Source organism: Mirounga angustirostris, unplaced genomic scaffold (genome assembly GCF_029215605.1).
Source record: "Mirounga angustirostris isolate CCGP_5_RB_7025 unplaced genomic scaffold, mMirAng1.0.hap1 SCAF_6, whole genome shotgun sequence".
Taxonomy (NCBI): domain Eukaryota; kingdom Metazoa; phylum Chordata; class Mammalia; order Carnivora; family Phocidae; genus Mirounga; species Mirounga angustirostris.
In genome coordinates this window covers 125,257,378-125,276,346 of record NW_026991714.1, presented here as the reverse complement: position 1 = coordinate 125,276,346, position 18,969 = coordinate 125,257,378, and the positions used below count along the sequence as shown (strand labels likewise).

The 18,969-nt window shown below is 39.4% G+C and overlaps 1 protein-coding gene across 4 annotated transcripts in view; it reads right to left on the bottom strand.

Annotated features, from left to right (window-relative positions):
• Window positions 1-2,151: 2,151 nt before the first annotated feature.
• The window catches only part of R3HCC1L (R3H domain and coiled-coil containing 1 like), an 84,964-nt gene continuing 68,146 nt past the window's right edge, over window positions 2,152-18,969 (bottom strand). For all 4 annotated transcript variants that reach the window (XM_045878580.2, XM_045878579.3, XM_045878578.3 and 1 more), the window contains 4 exons: window positions 14,177-14,247; window positions 13,184-13,279; window positions 12,546-12,686; window positions 2,152-2,923 (listed from right to left, as the gene is read on the bottom strand). In XM_045878580.2, the coding sequence (XP_045734536.1) occupies window positions 2,856-2,923; window positions 12,546-12,686; window positions 13,184-13,279; window positions 14,177-14,247 (376 nt within the window). In that variant the 3' untranslated portion in view covers window positions 2,152-2,855. The remainder of the gene's footprint in view (window positions 2,924-12,545; window positions 12,687-13,183; window positions 13,280-14,176; window positions 14,248-18,969) is intronic.

Sequence of the window (18,969 nt, the reverse complement as noted above, 5' to 3'; positions counted from 1 at the left end):
GTGTGGCGACTGATGACTACATTCAGGCTGGAGGTTACCCACCGCTTCTTCCTGGATCCAGTTTCCAAGAGGGCCAGAAAAAGCAGGCCAGGCAGCCAGCCACTGGCTCTGGTCTCAGTCTTGCTGCCCACATCACACGTTCGATAGGTGCAGCCAGTTCTAATTCTTGGAAAAAGCTATACAAGGGCTGTGCTGTTACACCACCGAGTTGAAAGGGAAGGACATGGGAAGACCGGTGGCTGGCATGACTTGTAACTAGATGAGGAATGTTAACAGAATACCAACCACCAAATTCCAGACAGAACCAAAAATGTCGGAAGATTTTCACTTCGGCGTTCTTTGGTCTCACAGAAGCTGAAGGGCTTGGAACCTCAGCTTACTAATCAGAAGCTTAATTTATTTCCATTCCACCAAGACCTTCACACCATGGGGAGCATATTAGAACTCAAGGGGAATGTACCTTTCTACTCTAAATTCCAGGTGACACTGGGATTTTGTCATTTAACATATGCGAAGCAACAAACACACCTCGCAGAACACATTTGCAATCTTCTGGAATATCTAACAAAGGAGCCAGTGGCAGCTACAGGGTGCTCTCCAATTAGCTCCGCTTGTGAAGGCACGGTTCAGATGGGGCCAAGGATTTGGTTCCCATCTGGACAAGCTCAGTGTAGTCCATGCTAGGCCATGGCAGCTCCTCTTACCTCCACCGAGTATACAATTCCAACAACTGGAAAAATATAACTAAAAAGCACATTTTCTACTAATGGCAGAAGCAGCAACACTCCACAGCTTTCAGTATTAGCTAAAAACAAATCCCTTTTCTGGGTCTAATTATAAGGATAAATCTGAAAGTTCGAGGGTGGCTGAAAAAAAGCATATGCTACTAGCCACCTAGTACACAGAATGAGAACAGTACCTCATGAAGTTATGACTAATACAAGGAAACTGGGTAATAAACATGTGGCTTTATGTGACCATTAACAAGCCCTTTAAAAGCCAGAATGCTATCAGAAAGGGGAAGCACCTCAAAGACAAGTGATAGGAACAATCATCTTTTTTACTGCCCAAGGTCACTCTTAGCCTTGAAGAATCAAAACAGAGCAAAGGTATACCTCAGAAATATACCATTCAGTATGAAGCCTGGCTACAATGCCCTGCCTTTCCTTTCCAAGGCAGCCATATTATCCAACCAGACCTGCCTATCTTACGAAAGTCTGTTCTGTGAAGACCCAGAGCACAAATCCAGTAGCTAGCAGCCAAAGAGAGGTGCACTGGTCTAGGCAGTACTAGGACAGAGGGTCAAGAGAAGGATTTTTTTAATCCTCCAAACTTGAAAAGGAAGCACTGAATATGAACAAGGGACACTTTCAGAACTGACCAAGAATGAGAAAAACAATGCTGAAGAACTGCAAGAGGGCTCCGAGACCAGAAGAGCAGCTAAGAACCAAGGCCAGTGTCATTTGAGGAACATTTGAACAGAGCCCCGACTCCACCATGTTCCAGGCAATGCTAATACTCCATCATTGTCATGGGCATGAAATCATCCAAATAGGAGGCTGTTGCCCTCAATGAAAGCACAATTGACACTATTTCTTACTACCTCAGCCTCTTAAGGCCTAGCACTACCATTTCTTCAGTGAGAACTTCTTTCCAAAAGCAATGAGAATGCAGGTAGGAGATGGATAAAGCCTAAACTGGTGGCTCAGACTTGTCAGTGTCCTTTAAGGAAATTTCTCACTGCCCAGAGGTGTTTGTTTTATTCTGGCAACTCTTCACTGTAATGGATGGTTTGGTGTTGCTTGCCAAGCACCTCTGGCACAGGCTGGGAAGATGATACCAAGAACATGCTGAGTGCCAGATGCCTTCTGCAGAATGTCAGGTGTGACAGAAACAGGAGAAGGCAAGAGGCCGGGGTGGGGGTGTACAGGGAGGGCAAGAAGGGGAGGGGAGCTGCCACATGCCAATCCCAAGAGACACATTTTTGTAGTACACTCTGGGGCAGAGAGGGGAGCACCAGTCTACTCAGTGGGGCTCAACAGAGCCATCAGGCCCCTGAACCCATGCACAGCACTACAGGGATGAGGATCCGAGGAGAGCTGTTCTCCAATTATTTTGTGGGGATGATAAAATTGACAAAGAGCAGAGTGATGTATGTCATAAAATGAGCTTTAATGTCTCCCTCTCACAACATGACAGTACGGTTCCTCTGGAACCAGCGCTCGGCTTCCACGCACGGCTGGCTTCCCGTGAGGACCGAAGCTGGCAGACCACTGGCTGCTGCTGGAGCAGCCCCAGGCCCCCGCTCAGTCCAAACACCCACCTCCGCCGCAGCTCACCGGCGCTGCAGTTCTGCAAGCGACAGTGTCGATTCTGTGCAGACACTGTTCCATCTCTCTGTACTAACTGCTCCCTCCACCAGCCCTGAGTTCTGTGAGGCCCGAAGGAACACGCTGCCTTTGCAGGACCGAAATCTCCCATCATCGCAGGTTTGAATCCTCTGTTTTGTATCTTCTTCAGGCATCTTAGACGTGTGAGCCAGGCGAACGATGGGACTTGCCCCACCCAGAGGACTCTCGGAAGTCCTATCCAAGCTGTCACAAGTCAGCTTCCTGGCTGATGGCTCCCTTCTATGCCCAGCACAGTAGGACAGTTCCAAAGCACTGCAGTTAGAAGCGAAGACGGACAGGAGTCCATCTTCTTTCTGTACCCAGTCAGTGCCCGTCTTGATGGCTTTCTTTCTTTCGTTAACACGTACTTCTGCATGTACACAGAACTCTAGAAGGATCCTCCTATCTGAAAACTATGGAAATATTTTCTGAATTCATAGAACTATCCCCTTCGTTGAATGATGTTCAAACCGCAGACTGGTCTCTGCCTTCCCAGATATCTTCCCGTTGCTTGGCTTCCAGTCGTCTTCTCTCTGGAAGTAAGGACAGTGTTAAAAGTGGGAGTACACTTCATACCACCAGGGACTTTCCTTTAATGCAAATTATAAGCAAACTTTAATCATGAGACAGGAGGATTTCCTGGTCTTCTCTCACCTGATTCCAAGAGCTAATATTTTTAACTTTCCAAGTGCTTTCCTAGTACTTTATAATAAAGAGAAAGATCCGGGGCTAACAGAAATAAAAAGTCTATGGAGTGGGGCACCTGGGTGGCTCAGTCAGTTAAGCGTCCGACTCCTGATCTCAGCTCAGGTCCTGATCTCAGGAGGGTCATGGGTTCCAGCCACTTGGGCTCCACAATCCAGTCTTGCTGATAATGTATTTATTTTAATTCCATTTCTCAACTGTGTTAGTGGTTCAATAATTGCCTGTTATTTCCACTTCACTGATGTTTAAAAATTTTCAATAGGGATAGAGAGTATGTTTCAATATTCTTCTGCCTTCTTGCTCAAATGGAAATGGTAGCCACTGGGCTTTAGTTATATCAGATAAAATATTTCAGAGGCACATCAAATTTCAGTATTTTCAGAGTACTTCCAGGAGCCAAAATCTTCTGGGATGCACAATTCCAACATGGAAAAATGACCACATACAATGAAGGGAGACAAAGAACTATTTCTAAAAACAAAACAAAAACACAAATCTGGGCAATCCATCTTCAAGCTTGGTTTCCATTTAATACTTTTACCAAAACCTGACAGTACAGACCATACATGATCAAGTGTCGTAAACACTTCGTTAGGTGCCACAATACTAGTTCTAATTTCGTGGCTAATCACTTACCTTTATAATGAAATGTACATGATAAGCCTAAGTGCTTCCTCTCAAGGACTACTTTCAGATAATGTCTGTAGAAGATTTTGCAAGTTTAAATCCAGGGGAATTATTACAGAAATCAAGGTGAGTTTAGAGTTAACACTTGCTATGTTAACATACCTTTCCAAATCAGCAGAATCCCTTATAAAATTCCTTCACTAAATATCTGACTGTACTTTAAGGGCAAAGAACTTGGTCAGGAAGTTGACTGGCACTTGGAAATGTGAGAAAGAGAAATTCACTGCTATTTGGGCACCACCTTGTGGCATTATCCGAATATAGCAGCAAAGTTCTAACTTAAGAGGCAAAAAGGGGGGGGGGGGCAGTCATCAAATTCCAAACTGAAGGCTAATTAATTCAGTGCCTTGTGACTTGGCTTTAAGACAGACTTGAATTGGGACTGGGATTCTCCAGGGAGACAGCACTAAGGAAAACTGGCTTGTCTAAAGGATTCCAGAGTTTCTTAGGAAGGCACTTCGGTTCTGATTCTTACAAACTGGGTAAAGCAGGCGCCTGGATGGCTCAGTTGGTTAAGCGACTGCCTTCGGCTCAGGTCATGATCTTGGAGTCCCCGGATCGAGTCCCGCATCGGGCTCCCTGCTCGGCAGGGAGTCTGCTTCTCCCTTTGACCCTCTTCCCTCTCATGCTCTCTGTCTCTCATTCTCTCTGTCTCAAATAAATAAATAAAAAATCTTAAAAAAAAAAAAAAAAAACTGGGTAAAGCTAGAAGGGGATCTAAAGGTACAAGCAACGCTGGATGAGGGGCGCCTGGGCAGCCCAGCCAGGTAAGTGCCTGCCTTCAGCTCAGGTCATGATCCCGGGGTCCTGGGATGTAGCCCAGAATCAAGCTCCCTGCTCATAGGGGAGTCAGCCACTCCCTCTCCCTCTGCCCCTCCCCCTCTGCTTGTGCTCCGTCTCTAGCTGTCTCACTCTCAAATAAATAAAATCTTAAAAAAAAAAAAAAGAAGCAGTGTTGGCTGAAAGCCATCAAAAACTGGTTCTGGATTCCTAGAAAAAGTGAGGAAACCAGGAAAGTGAACTACCAGAACTCAAATTTTTCAATAAGCATATACATTTAAATCAGAAAGGCTATCTGGGAAGTTCTAAGAAAAGAGACCCATATGCAAGAGAAAAATATAATGGCTGCCCATAAAACCACAAGTCCAAAATCAAAGCAGTTCTGAAAACAATTTTTTTTTTTTAAAGTTTAGGGCCAAAACTCATTTAGTGGTAAAAATAACCTGAAAAAATAAGAAGCTGCTTATAGTCTTATATATGTCATTTTACGGAACAGTCATACACTCTGTGGCAGAAATATTATTAGTGTGTTTGATTTTGGTGTTATGAAATATATATTAAGAAAACCATATTATCTTTCTAAAATTGAAAAAGTTTAGAATACTGAAACATTTTCTACCCTAACGCTTTCTAATCAAAGATTGTAAATCTCTATTGCCAAATATATGTAAATATAAGGGGCAACTCTGGTGGTAAGCCATATGAGAAACCAGTGAAGGCTGGGACACAAACTGAGAAACACAAGGAAAGAGTAGCAATGTGAGGCACACATTCCAAAATTCAGAACATGAGTAGAGAAGGACTTTTTAAAAGAGGAAATGGAAGCCTGGAGAGGCTAAGTGACTTGCCTAAGGTTACATAACCAGTGAAAAACTAAAGCTGGAACGTGGATCCTTAATTCTTAAACCAGCATACTTTCCACTGTCCTGACATCTGAAAGTATCTACAAAGAAAAGAGAAAAATGAAAAAAAAAAAAAAAATGTATTGTCAGAAAGATAAGGAAGCATGTCATCCCTTTAATAAAAAGAGAAAGGAAAGCAGATAATAGCTGACAGACTGCATGAAAAGAGCTCCTATTAACTTTACCTCCAACAATTAAGAAAAGTAAACTAAGTAAAGAGAAAGCTCAACAGCAGCCATAAGGGCAAGGAACTCAAGGAAGAAGAGAAAAATTCGTATGAAGTGATTGACCTACAGCACACATGAGCTGGCCCTGCAGACTTTCATTTCCCAGTATGCGAAATCAACTGGCAGAAATAATTCTATTAAATGAGGTGACTGAATCACCACTTATCACTGAGGGAACGGAAGGGGCTGAAGATGAAAAAAAGGGCCAATTTGGTGTCATTTCAAAAGAAAATAAACAAAAGGGATGTAAATTAAAACTTTCAAAACCTACTTCTACACCTAAGAAAATAATGGAGAAAAATCATCACAAAATTCCCGGGCAGCTACCTACAGAGTAATAATCACCATGAAGATTGGAAGTACAAGTCTGGTCAAACTCATCTAATTGCCTTCTTTTATGGATTGACAGACCTGATAGATTGAGAAGTAATTTAAGTAACCTCTTAATTTTAGCAAGGTTTTAGATTTTAGGCTTACCAAGTATTTATATAATCATTAATATACTGGGAAATATATAGTCTGGATCACAGAAGGGTTAAGGGGGCATTTAACTGTGGAGAGTGGAATGTTCATCAATGTATTAAGTGTCAACACAAAGAACTATGTGCTATTTATTTAGCAATAGTTGGTAAATCAGTTAATCCTAAGGTTAACATTTTCATCTCTGATATAGGTCAGGGATATAAATGTACTAAATAGAAGGTGAAGGCAAAAACACACGTAAATACTGCATCCCAGAGAAAAAGATCACATTAAGATGAAAAGAGAAATGTGGTTAGAATGAAGGGAATTTCACGTTAGGGAAGAAAAGACACAAAGAAAATGCCACACGACCCAGATTATCAGTCAGCAATGCAGCAGAGCCCTTGAAGGCAGAATAATGGAATGCCTAAATAGGATTTCAAAAGGTAGCAGTTGTGATTAAATTTTTTTATTACAGTTGACTAAGTATTCTATAGAGATGATTTTACTTTTAAGTTCTTAGTGATTTAATTAAGCAAACTAGGGGATCAAATCATTGTTTACTTACTCTGCCTTTCAGGCCTGTGACCCAAAAGATGCCTTTTAGAACCAGCCAATTAATCACCTACCCCCAGGAGTAAAATGGAAAGAAGTTATGAAATAAAATTTTGGCATGCTTTGAAAATGAGAGTACCTTATTCTGAGAAGTAATGATATCTTCTATCTCCAATTTTAGGTGGGAATCAAGTGTTTTGATAAATCAAACACTGGGAAATTTTATACATACTCCTGAATCTGATCTTTAAAATGTAGTTTTATTGTTTTGTGTGAATCACTAGCTTAAAACATGATTAAGTCAAATACAAAGGCTCAAGGATGATCTATGCTTTGATTTCCTGCTCTCTGTGCAGCTCTGATCTATTATGTGCTCTGCTGGACTAAACATCACTTCCCCCATGTTCTAAGACCTACAAACTAAAGTTCTTATCCTCCAGATATACACAATATGACTTGCTTAAAATGATTTGGGTACTTCTTTTTTCTTGATTCTTCCCAGGGTAATGTTACTTTCTCAATCTCCTTTAAAAAATAAAAAAATTTCTTACTTTCCTTCTCTATCTATCTATCTATAGGTTCCATGCCCATTGTGGAGCCCAACACAGGGCCTGAACTCGATCAAGACCTGGTGTGAGATCAAGGGTCGGATACTTAACCAACTAAGCCTCCCAGGCGCCCTTGAATCTCCTTTTTAACGAAGGACTAAGACATAGATTTCTCGTTAAAAGGGTAAGAAGACCAAAGTAAGGTGAGGGAACTTAGCAGGAAGTATTTAAACCTCAAAATCACAAATCCCAAATTCATTAATGAGAAGGTTTTCATTTGCAGTGTTCAACTCTGGGTTTTACAAAGAAAAATATAGAGGACTTAAAAGAGTTCAGAGTAGAATCATGAATGAAATAAGATTTATGAAGAAAAAGTGACCAATGTCAGTCATGTGTTCTTCAATGAACATACATATTGAGTATCTTTTTATGAACCAAACACTATGCCAGACAGCAGAACTCCTCAAGTGAGGGGGCGAAAAAAGCCTATCTATTCTATAGTACTATTTATAAAAGTACCTGTATCAGGATGGCACACAGATTTCAATTTCCATGCTAATTCTGATCAACCGGCAGTGGTCAAGTCAAAACTCACAGAAGAGTGTCCTGACTTATTAGCACTGTTTGTCATATAATGGATGGGAAGCAGCAGTACATAATACATATTTGTCTTTACTGTCTCATTATAATAAACACTAATTTTCTAAGAGTCACATAAATAACAGTACCCTGAATTTGTAAAGCACCTTTCTAAATAAACGTTTTTACACGTTAACTTAGATTGTGCACAAAAATTCTTCAGGGTAAGTCAGGCATTAGTTTTGCTTTGTTGGAAACTAGAGCACAGAGAGTATAACAGACGAGCCTGTGGCAACACAGCTAAAGTTAACGGCAAAAACTCTATTATAGCCGAGATTCCCTTACTCCTAAATAATCTGCCCTTCATCTCTGAAGATTAGAATAGGATGGTGTCCATATGCTCCTTATTTCTACAAAGGAAAAAAGAAAAGGGAACTGGCTTAAACTATTGTACAGATTTAAGTTAAACTTAGGGAAGAATTTTTTGACACTGGAAGTTGCTAACCATTGGAACAGAAAACTGGAAAAAAAAAAAAAACTTGCCGTATTTTACTTTCTAAAGACCTTAAAAATTCTTTTGTTTTTTTCCCCCTGGGGAAAAAAAATGTTAATTACTACAAAAGTCCTTCAAGAGGGATTACAGTATTGTGGAGAGAGCATGGGTTTTAATTAGAGAGGCCTTGGTTCAAATGCCTCCTCTCAATTTACCAACTAGGTAACTTTAGGCCAGGTACTTAACTTCCCTAGGCCAGCTCTAAACTGGAGATATATCTTCCAACATGGAATTATCGTAACTTATTACATTGCCTGGAGTTGCCTTCCCAACCTTTTAATCACAAAAACCCCGTCATGCTTTTAATCTTCAAATCTTCAGAACTAAAACCAATCCAATTAAAAACGGGTAGAAGACTTGAACAGGTATTTCTCCAAAGACAACATACAGATGGCCAAAGACACATGAAAAGAGGCTCAACATCACTCATCCTCAGGGAAATGCAAATCAAAACCCCAATAAGATATCATCTCACACCTGCCAGAGTGGCTAAAATCTAAAACATAAGAAACAACAAGTGTTGGTGAGGATGTGGAGAAATAGGAACTCTTGTGCACTGTTGGTGGGAAGGCAAACTGGTACAGCCACTGTGAAAGACAGTATGGAGGTTCCTCAAAACATTAAAAATAGAACTACCATACGATCCAGTAATCACACAACTGGGTACTTATCCAAAGAATAAAAAAAACACTAATTTGAGGGGCGCCTGGGTGGTTCAGTCGGTTAAGCATCTGCCTTCGGTTCAGGTCATGATCCCAGGGCCCTGGGATCGAGCCCCGCATCCGGCTCCCTGCTCCGCGGGAAGCCTGCTTCTCCCTCTCCCACTCCCTCTGCTTGTATTCCCTCTCTCACTGTGTCTCTCTCTGTCAAATAAATAAATAAAATCTTAAAAAAAAAAACTAATTTGAAAGGATACATGCACCCCTATGTTTACTGCAGCACTATTTACAATAGCCCAATTATGGAAGCAGCCCAAGCATCCATCAAGAGATGAATGGATAAAGAAGAGGTGGTGTGTATATATACAATGGAGTATTATCAAGCCATAAAAAAGAATGAAATCTTGCCATTTACAACAACATGGATGGAGCTAGAGAGTGTAATGCTAAGCAAAAGAAACCATATGATTTTTCATTCATACGTGGAATTTAAAAAACAAAGGAAAAAAGGAAAAGAAGGAGACAAACCAAAAAAACAGACTCTTACCTATAGAGAACAAACTGATGGTTACCAGAGGGGCACTGGGTGGGGGGATGGGTGAAATAGGTGATGGGGATTTAAGAGTACACTCATCTTGATGAGGCCTGAGTAATGTACAGAATTGCTGAATCACTATATCATACACCTGAAACTAACTTAACATTGTATGTTAACTATACTGAAATTTAAAAAATTCTTCAGAACTGAAGTGAGAAGAGAAACAACTGCTTAAAATCATATTTTCTTCCTTACTGAAGGCAGATATCCTCACTTGACTGTAAGTCTTAAGTAAAGGAACAAAAATTTTCCATCTCTCTAATTCTCCCAAATGAGAGCACAATGCTAGAAGAGAAGTGCCTAGTGAAATGCCAAATGTTGTTGATAGAGTATCACAGGAAATTTAAAATAGAAAAAGTACTGAAAAAGATTCCATGCACTGGAATCTGTGTTAGACTCACCATATAATAATAGTTCCACTATTACTAAAAACAGCAGCAGCTAACATTCATCATATACTTATTACAGGCCTATAGAAACAGGAGAGCACACATTCCGATGGGTTCTGAAGATGACTAAGCATCTTTTGTGGATTATCTCACTTCATTTCCATTTTATGGATGAGGAAACAGAGGCCTCCAGAGAATAAGTAATCTGCCCAAGGCCACCAAGACAGTAAATGGTAGAGCTTGGAGATAGACGTAGGCAGTCTGATGCCACAACCTAATGTTATCCACTATGCTGTACTGATCCCTCTCCCCCGCCCCCACAGTGGTAGAAGATGTGGAACAAAAATATCTGCTCTGTTTAATACCTAAATGGTACTTTTAATTTCCACAGGAAAAAAAAAAATTTTTTTTTTTAAAGAAAAAACTCTTGCAGGCAGGTACAAGAATATCTGCCTAAAGCAAAAAGAAGTCAGAAAGAGATATATCGAAATTTTCCACATGCGTTTTCTCAGATATGAAGAATGGGAGAGCTATGAAGCATAATAAAGGAAGAATCTTCTATAATCTGTACAGCCTCAGCACCAAAGTGAGTCTCCATTCAGAACTAAAGGCTTTCTTTTATTTATTTATTTATTTATTTATTTTAAATTTTATTTATTTATTTGACAGAGAGAGACACAGCAAGAGAGGGAACACAAGCAGGGGGAGTGGGAGAGGGAGAAGCAGGCTTCCCACGGAGCAGGGAGCCCAATGCGGGGCTCGATCCCAGGACCCTGGGATCATGACCTGAGCCAAAGGCAGACGCTTAACGACTGAGCCACCCAGGCGCCCCCTTTTATTTATTTTTTTAAAAGATTTTATTTATTCATTTGAGACACAGAGATAGAGAGAGAGAGAGCATGAGCAGGGGAAGAGGCAGAGGGAGAGGGAGAAGCAGGCTTCCCGCCGCGCCAGGACCCAATGTGGGGCTCGATCCCAGGACCCGGGGATGAGGACCTGAGCCGAAGGCAGACGCCCAACCACCTGAGGCACCCAGGCGCCCCTAAAGGCTTTCTTTTAAAAAGTAAATAACAGAGTACTCACTGAGCCATTTTTAATTACATCACTGAAATGTCCGCTGGGTAAGTGGGCATTTAAAACAAATACTTCAAATGAAGCTGTATGCTAATGTGCTTACAGAAAAACAGAGGGCAATACTCAAAACGTACCTGTGCAAAATGCCTACCACAGTACACGGAGCATTCCAGTTAATGTGACACGCACAGGGTAGGGAAGCATGAGACACTGCACAAAGAGTCGGATCTTCTCCCTCTACTGATCTTCTGAGATAATTGTGGTTATCAGAGAGAAAGCACTTTCTTCAGAGATAACCAACTACTAAAGGGTTAAGGGTATTACACATTCACCTTTACTCTAGTTCTATTATTGCCATCTATAAAAAAAGTTTCTATGTAATCTGTGAAGGGCCTTTGAGTGAACATGCATTGGAAAAATCAAAACTGCCTCATTATAATCATTAAGGTTTCAAAAATTAGCTGGGTTCCACGCTGAAACTCTAGCACCTGCCATGACACACTCTGTCACTGGTTATCTGGCCAGTGCAGCTGAGAGTCCGCAAGCTGCCTGCTATCACCACAGCAGAGTGGAAAGGAAGTATTAATGGCCTTGTTAGACCGGCAATAAACAAGGAGTTTGAAACTTCAATTCATTTAATGGAAAAATGAAGTTACTTTTTGGTAAGTGGAATTTTCAGAATAAATTGCCTTCGCAGATTCCAGAGATCGTGCGCTCAGGCAATGAGACTAAAGCCTGGAAGGTTGATAAAAAGTACTTAAGTGTAAAGCCAGAGTCCCTGACCTTTACATATAAGTCAACAGCCTAGAAGGAGGGAAGAGAGAGATTTTAACCTCAATTCCAAACTACAGGGGAAAAAAACCCCTGCTGTGGATCAGTGGAAATATTTTCTAAGAACTCGTAGGTACTGCAAAATAATCAGAAGATAGGTTAATCTAGATGTACTCTAATGGAGCCACTCAAGACTGTCTTTAGAGAAAAAGATACCTCCTACAGTTACTATCATCCATGTCAGTTGCTGGCTTTTCCTTAATCTGTCTTCTACTTGCAATCTTAAAGCATTAGATAATATCATGGCAATCATGGCCCCGTAAAACCCCAGCAAATGTTTTCTGCCTGGGAGACTCCTATGTCTTCACAGGAAAATTTTGCTCAGACTTTAGAGCAAGAACTATAGAAAAAGCCATGGATGATGAGCTGAAAAGTCCAAACCTATCTCTTGGAAAACAGAGCATGGATTAGGATGCCTTGGTGTGTGGAACAGGAGGACAAATCCTGAAATGTCTTCCCCCTAAACATAAGGCATGAAAACAATTTTAATAAACTTGAGAGGCTTCTAGGAAATGGAGTGGGCTTCATTCATTTTTTTTTTTTTTTAAACATATGCCTTACAGTGAGTCTAGAGAACTAGAGAGGAACACCATCACTTCAACTCACCTCGGGCTTCCTGCAGTTTCTTGAGCTCTGCTTCCCTTTCAGTTTTGCTCTGTTTACTTCGAACCCCAAGGGCACTGATGACTAACCTTCTGGCTAGGGCTGCCGAAGTCTCAGGACGCTCCTTGGCTGGCTGCAGGAACTCTGAAAGGGAAAAAAGGGGTGGGGGGGAGCAGAAGCAAGTAAGGAAGAGAAATCTAGCACCAAATGATTTAACTCTGTAATTAACATATAAAATAGACTAACAAGGGCTGCCTCAGCAGTAATTAACACAGGCCAATAGATGATGATCAGAGGAAACTAACATGGCAAAACACAAACAACCCTGGCTTCCTTATCTGTATTAACACAATTTCTACAGTGACCCTTGCAAACAGTTCAACACTGAGGTAAACCAGAGAAGGATGTCATCAGAAAATGGTTGCTGCATTGCTTGGCCGTATCTCCCACTCTCTCCAAGTGGCTGCTCAGATGCTGTATTTCCAACATAGCCTTTTGTCTTTTCCTTAAAAACATACTTCCTTTAACATTAAAAATAAAAGTGATATGCCTTTAAATAAAACTCTAGATGAGGTACAAGTGCTAGAAAAAACAGTAACACAGCTACCAAAAAGAAAAAGCCCCTGAGATGACTGGCTCACCGGCATACGCTCTGGCTTTGGCCTTGGCTGCTCTTGTGGCCTGTGACAAGGGCCGGGTTTTCACCACAGTCTGTTTACTACCCAGAGCATCACGAGCTGTGAAGAGAAATAAATATAAGAAAGCAGAAGATATGAAAAAGAGTGACACAAAGGAAAATTTAAGGCTAGCTCTCAGTATTTCCTAGATGTCTAGATGTTATGCCTTTTTTTTTCATGGCAAACAAAAGAGATGGTCAGCTCTAGAAAATCCATAAACAGCTTGGCAAGTGATTATTTTATATCAGGGATCAGCAAACTATAGTTTTGTGACCAAATCCAGCCATCCACCTGTTCTTGTTAACATTTTACTGAAACAGAGCCATTTCTATTCGTTTGAATAGTAGTTTAGGGATGCTTTCTTGTTACAACAGCAGAATTAAGTAGTGACAGAGACCTTACACCCCAAAATATTTACTACCTGGCCCTTTACAGTTTGCAGACCCCTATTCTAGGTGGTTCAGAGAGGAACCAACATCTCTAATTTCTTTGAATGCCTCTGTATCACATCTATCATGAGGCTAATGATATAAGTGAAAAGGCCCAAACACATATTCAGAAAGTAGGTATTATAATTTCTCACTGGAAAGGTTCAAGAGCTACTTCAAATTCATTTGTCTGGGTGGAAAAAAAATCACAAAATTTTTAAGATTTAGTCACACTGGCTTCTTAAATTTCTACCTATAATCTGTTTATGTACAATCATAACTGACAGTTATACAGCATGTAACCTTGGAAGGAGTTGGCTCTCTCTCCAAATTACAACTGGATTAAGGTGAAAAAGGGAGAGGGAGAGCACATGGGTACAAAGTACTACGCCTCAAAAATCTGTAGCTGCCATTTACTACACTGGCTGAATAAAATGCCAGTTGGCTAGAATACAAGAGAAATAAGAACAAGTAGCAAGAGAAAATAGACAATAAGGAAAGACCACACAGCAATCCACTGAGTGAATACCTGTAATTGGACTGGAGAATACTCCTAGGGCGTGTGTGTCATCCACCCATTTAATATCAAATCCTTTCTTTCTGCAACAAAAACAACACAATTTTATTTCTTAAAATAAAATTTACTTTTATGAAACATCTTTCAAATAAGAGTCTCATAAAGCATTTCATGATGAGATAAACACTCAACGAGTGCACAGGTGGAATGGGGATAATGACACAAAAAACAGTTTGGAGGACAGAAGAAGCCACTGAATTCTAAAAGCAATAATACCATCATAAAGAAATACCTGGGAGTATTTTACGTTCCCAGCCATTTTATAGACATCAGCTAATTAATCCTCACGTGTCCCTTGGGACCTCGGTGAAGTATTTATCGCACTATTTACAAGAGATGCTCTTATGGGCACAGAACAAGAAGAAATGAAAGGAGGAAGCAGAGGAGGGGCAGAAGAATATTGGAAGAGGAGGTAGGCAGAGAAGATCACCTGGATTTAATGCAAATGTAGGCTCATGGACAGAGAGAAAGAGAGGGAGACAGGTCATTTAAAGCAAGAAACAAACAAAAAAGAAACCCCCCAAAAAACAAAAAAATCAAGTAATTGAGAAAAAAGACAACTATAATCAGAGAGGCTGACCTATTATTCCTAGCTGTAGAAAGGAAGTAAGAAAGGGAAAACAGGAAAGAATTGTGGCAAAGTCAGAAAAATTCAGGATAAAAGATATCAGGATCAGAGAAACATCAGACAGGATTAGAGAGAATCAAAAGAATGACCATTAAAACACCTTTATTTTGGAGCAGAGCTATTATATATTTTTTTGAAAAGAATTTATTTATTTGAGAGAGAGAGAATGAGCACAATAACTATCAAAATGATGACATTATTTTTTCAGCAAGGAACTTAAAAACTGCTCATAGATTCAACATAGTTCTATAGAAAGGGCATGGGGCTGAGGGTCAGATACAAAAGGACTCGGGGTTCTGACACCTTGAGATCTTGGGCAGATTTAACTTCTCTTGAAGCTAGGTGTGCTCATCTGTAGAAATGGGCATAGCACCTTCCAAACAGAGTTATTGTGAAAATGGAAATGAGATCATCTGTGACAAGGCAAAGAGCACAGTGTTGAGCACTTACAGGCATTTCATAAATGAATGGTGCTCATTATTTTTTATGACTAATAGCAATATTCATCAGAAAGATTATTAATATTGATAAACACGGTGACTAAAATATAAAGTTGACTCGGGTACCTGACTCTCAGACGTTATTATAGGCTTTTGCACCGTGACCTTGATTTTATTTTTATAAAGCACTAATAAAGAAAGAAAAAGAGACAACAGCTAAAATATCTTCCTTCAGTCAAGAAAAAAAATTCCTTTGAGGAAAAAAGGAATGAAGGAGGCTTTGAAGGTTAGAGAATTTCCTGAATGTAAGGGTAAGTTTGACCATGGCATAAAATGACCACAGGTTGGGGTGCCTGGGTGGCTCAGTCGTTAAGCGTCTGCCTTCGGCTCAGGTGATGATCCCAGGGTCCTGGGATCGAGCCCCACATCGGGCTCCCTGCTTCGCGGGAGGCCTGCTTCTCCCTCTCCCTCTGCTTGTGTTCCCTCTCTCTGTCAAATAAATAAAATCTTTAAAAAATAAAAATAAAAAAATAATAAATAAATAAATAAATAAATAAATAAATAAATAAATAAATAAATAAATAAAATAACCACAGGGTTTAGGGACTGAAAACGTTCAATAGCAGAAGAGCCTGTATAATAAGAGTTTACAAAAAAGCTTAGAAAAAGACCTTAGATGGGATCTGGAGAGCCTTTTACACTTTGGAATGTCATAATCCTTTAAAATGCTTCTCCTCTTTTGGGAATGTTTTTGGGTTTGATAGAAAAATGGTCTTGCAGGTAAGATTAGGAAGAAACAAAGCAAAGGGAAATTAATAATTCATAAGAATTAACTAGCCTTTAGGAAATTCTAGACATCAACAAAACTAACCTTGGTTTTAAAAATCATCATTACCAGTAACAATCTAAGGTAGTACTAATTTGAGATTTAAGCTCATTGACTGCTTTTTAAAATCTATTAGGCACTCTATATGGAACAGGCCCTGATATTAGACTGACTGACCAACCCAATACATTTAGCAGAAGGTCTACGGAAAGATTAACTGTCCTCCAGGATCCAGTCACCCGCTTATTTCTTTTAGCTATAGAACTGATACCCTCCCCCGCATCCAAATTTAAGTGAGGTACATGGCTGCTAACTAATTTTGCCTGTTCTAGAACTTTATAGAAAAACAGGGTGCTCTTTTTTCTTCTAAGAATTTATTTATTTGAGAGAGAGAGAATGAACAGTGGGGGGGGTGGGCAGAAGGAGAGGGAGAAGCAGGCTCCCCGCTGAGCAGGGAGCCCGATGTGGGGCTCGATCCCAGGACTCCAAGATGACCTGAGCCAAAGGCAGACACTTAACCAGCTGAGCCGCCCAGGCGCCCCTTGTTTTTGTACATCAAATTTCACTGAATACAGCCACGCTCATGCGTTCACATATTGTCTGTGGCTGCTTTTGTGCAATGATGACAGAGCGGCCTAAAATATTTCCTATCTGGTTCTGTAAGAAAAAGTGGGGGGTTAAACCCTAACTGACATAGAATCTTACAAATTCAAGATCTACATGCATGGAATTTTAAATTTAAATGTGTAATATCAGACAAAAGACCTAGTTCATTTTTAGTATCAGGATTAGAATGTTAAAGTATAATCCTTCTTGGTATTGACTTCTTCCAGATCCTGAAGATCTTTTCCCTAATAACTTTCTTTCTGAAGCTTATTTTTTATTGTTTCTTTATTCCTGAAGCTTATTTTTCTTCTTATAAGCTAAAGATACAGAGGTAGACTTCTGATTCTTTTACCTTGTCCTATATGTGTATGAACTATGTATGAAGAGTTAATGCAATTGTTTTCAAACCCACTTACATCAGTTTTAGTTTATATTTTCACTACATAATTTAATAAAATTAAAACAATGAAATATGAGTGTGAAAAAGAAAAGATGTTGTATCCATAAAAACTTAATTGAATGCTTTGGAAGAGTAGAGAATGATGAAGTCACTAAAAAATCCAAAAATGACTGTCAATTATGTTTGGGCAAAACAGCTATAAAAAGACAGAGAAAACATTTTAACCTATAAGGAGTAAGCACTCAGATGCCTCTAAAGGTACATTAAAGTTCTCCACTTTAGTTGATATATTATAAGGATAACATACAAGAACTCTTCTATCAATAGACAAGTAACTTAAAAGAAATAAAAAAGGCCTTGGCACCACATCAAAGACTGGCAAGTGACTAGACATTTATATGTGTTGTTAAAATAAACTAGCTGACACATAACAATCATTTTTTTATCGTTCTCCACTTGACTATTTCTATCTCAGTGGTCAGAATAACCTCAAATCAATAATTTAATTTACAGTGCTGCTGAACTCTTCGGGCCCTTGGTGCTTGGCAGAAGAAAACATGTATCCTCTCAGGAAAAATCCTCTTCTACTGTAGACTTCAATTCCCATAAATAAAATTCCAAGGAAAATAGTTGGCTCACAGTAAAAAAAAAAATAATTAAACCTCCAAAAAAGCAAGGCTCTATGTGTGAGAATTTGCAGAAGCAGAACTAAAAAGACTTCAGGTAAAGGAATCACGAGACACAGACCACAGAAGGTCTATGTTTAATACATTTAAGACATTTTTTAAATCTTGAAAATATTTTAGACAAAAACAAGAAACTAAAAAATGACCGTACAGATTTTAAAGAGAAATAGAGAACTTAGAAAAATGAAAAATATAAAATGAAATTTAAACATTCAATGGACAGACTTAACAGCAAATTAAACACAGCTGAAGAAAAAATTAGTGAACTGGAAATAAGAGCCAAGGAAACTATTCAGAATGTAACAGAGACAAACACGGAAAATATAAAAGAGAGGTAACATGAAGATTAAGTGAGAAGGTCTAATATGTATTTTCTTGGCATCTTAGAGAAGATAAAAGAGAAAGACTGGCAGAAAGGCACTACCTGAAGAGATAACTATGTGTTCTCCAAAACCAATGAAAAATCCTTACTGATTTAAGAAACTCAAATAGTCTCAAGAAGAATAGATTTAAAAAAACACAAAGCCACACCATACTAAAATGCACAATACAAGACAAAGAGAAAGCCCTAAGAGTATCCAAAGAGAAAAGACAGATTACATTCAGAAGCAACAGTTGTGAACTTTCAGCTGGCTTCTTATTCTCCACAGAGAAAGCCAGGAGGCAGTAGAATAAATCTGCATTTTCTGAGAGAAAAATGACTGCCAACCTAGAATTCTATACCTAGCAAACATGTCTTTCAAAAATGAAGTTGAAATAATGCCATTAAAAAAGACAATAAAAAACCCAACTGAGTTTGTTAACAGCAGACTGTCACTAAATTAAGCAGTAAAAGAGTATGTTCCATGCAAAAAGAAAATGATTTCAGATGGAAGAAATGAGATGCAAGAGGTATAAATGTAAAACACAGAAAGTGGATCAATCTGAATGCTGACTCTATAAAATAGTAACATCAAATGGAGTTTAAAAAGAAAAAATGTTAAAAAGAAAATAGTCTCAATAGCATATTAGTTGGGGGTGGTGGAAAGGGAGGGAATGGAATTGGGAAATGGAGTTAAAAAGCCCTTATAGTGTTTGGAAAGAGTGTAAAACTACTAACTTTAGGCATTGGTAAGTTAAGCATGCATTTTGTAATTTCTAAAGTAACCACCAAAGAATA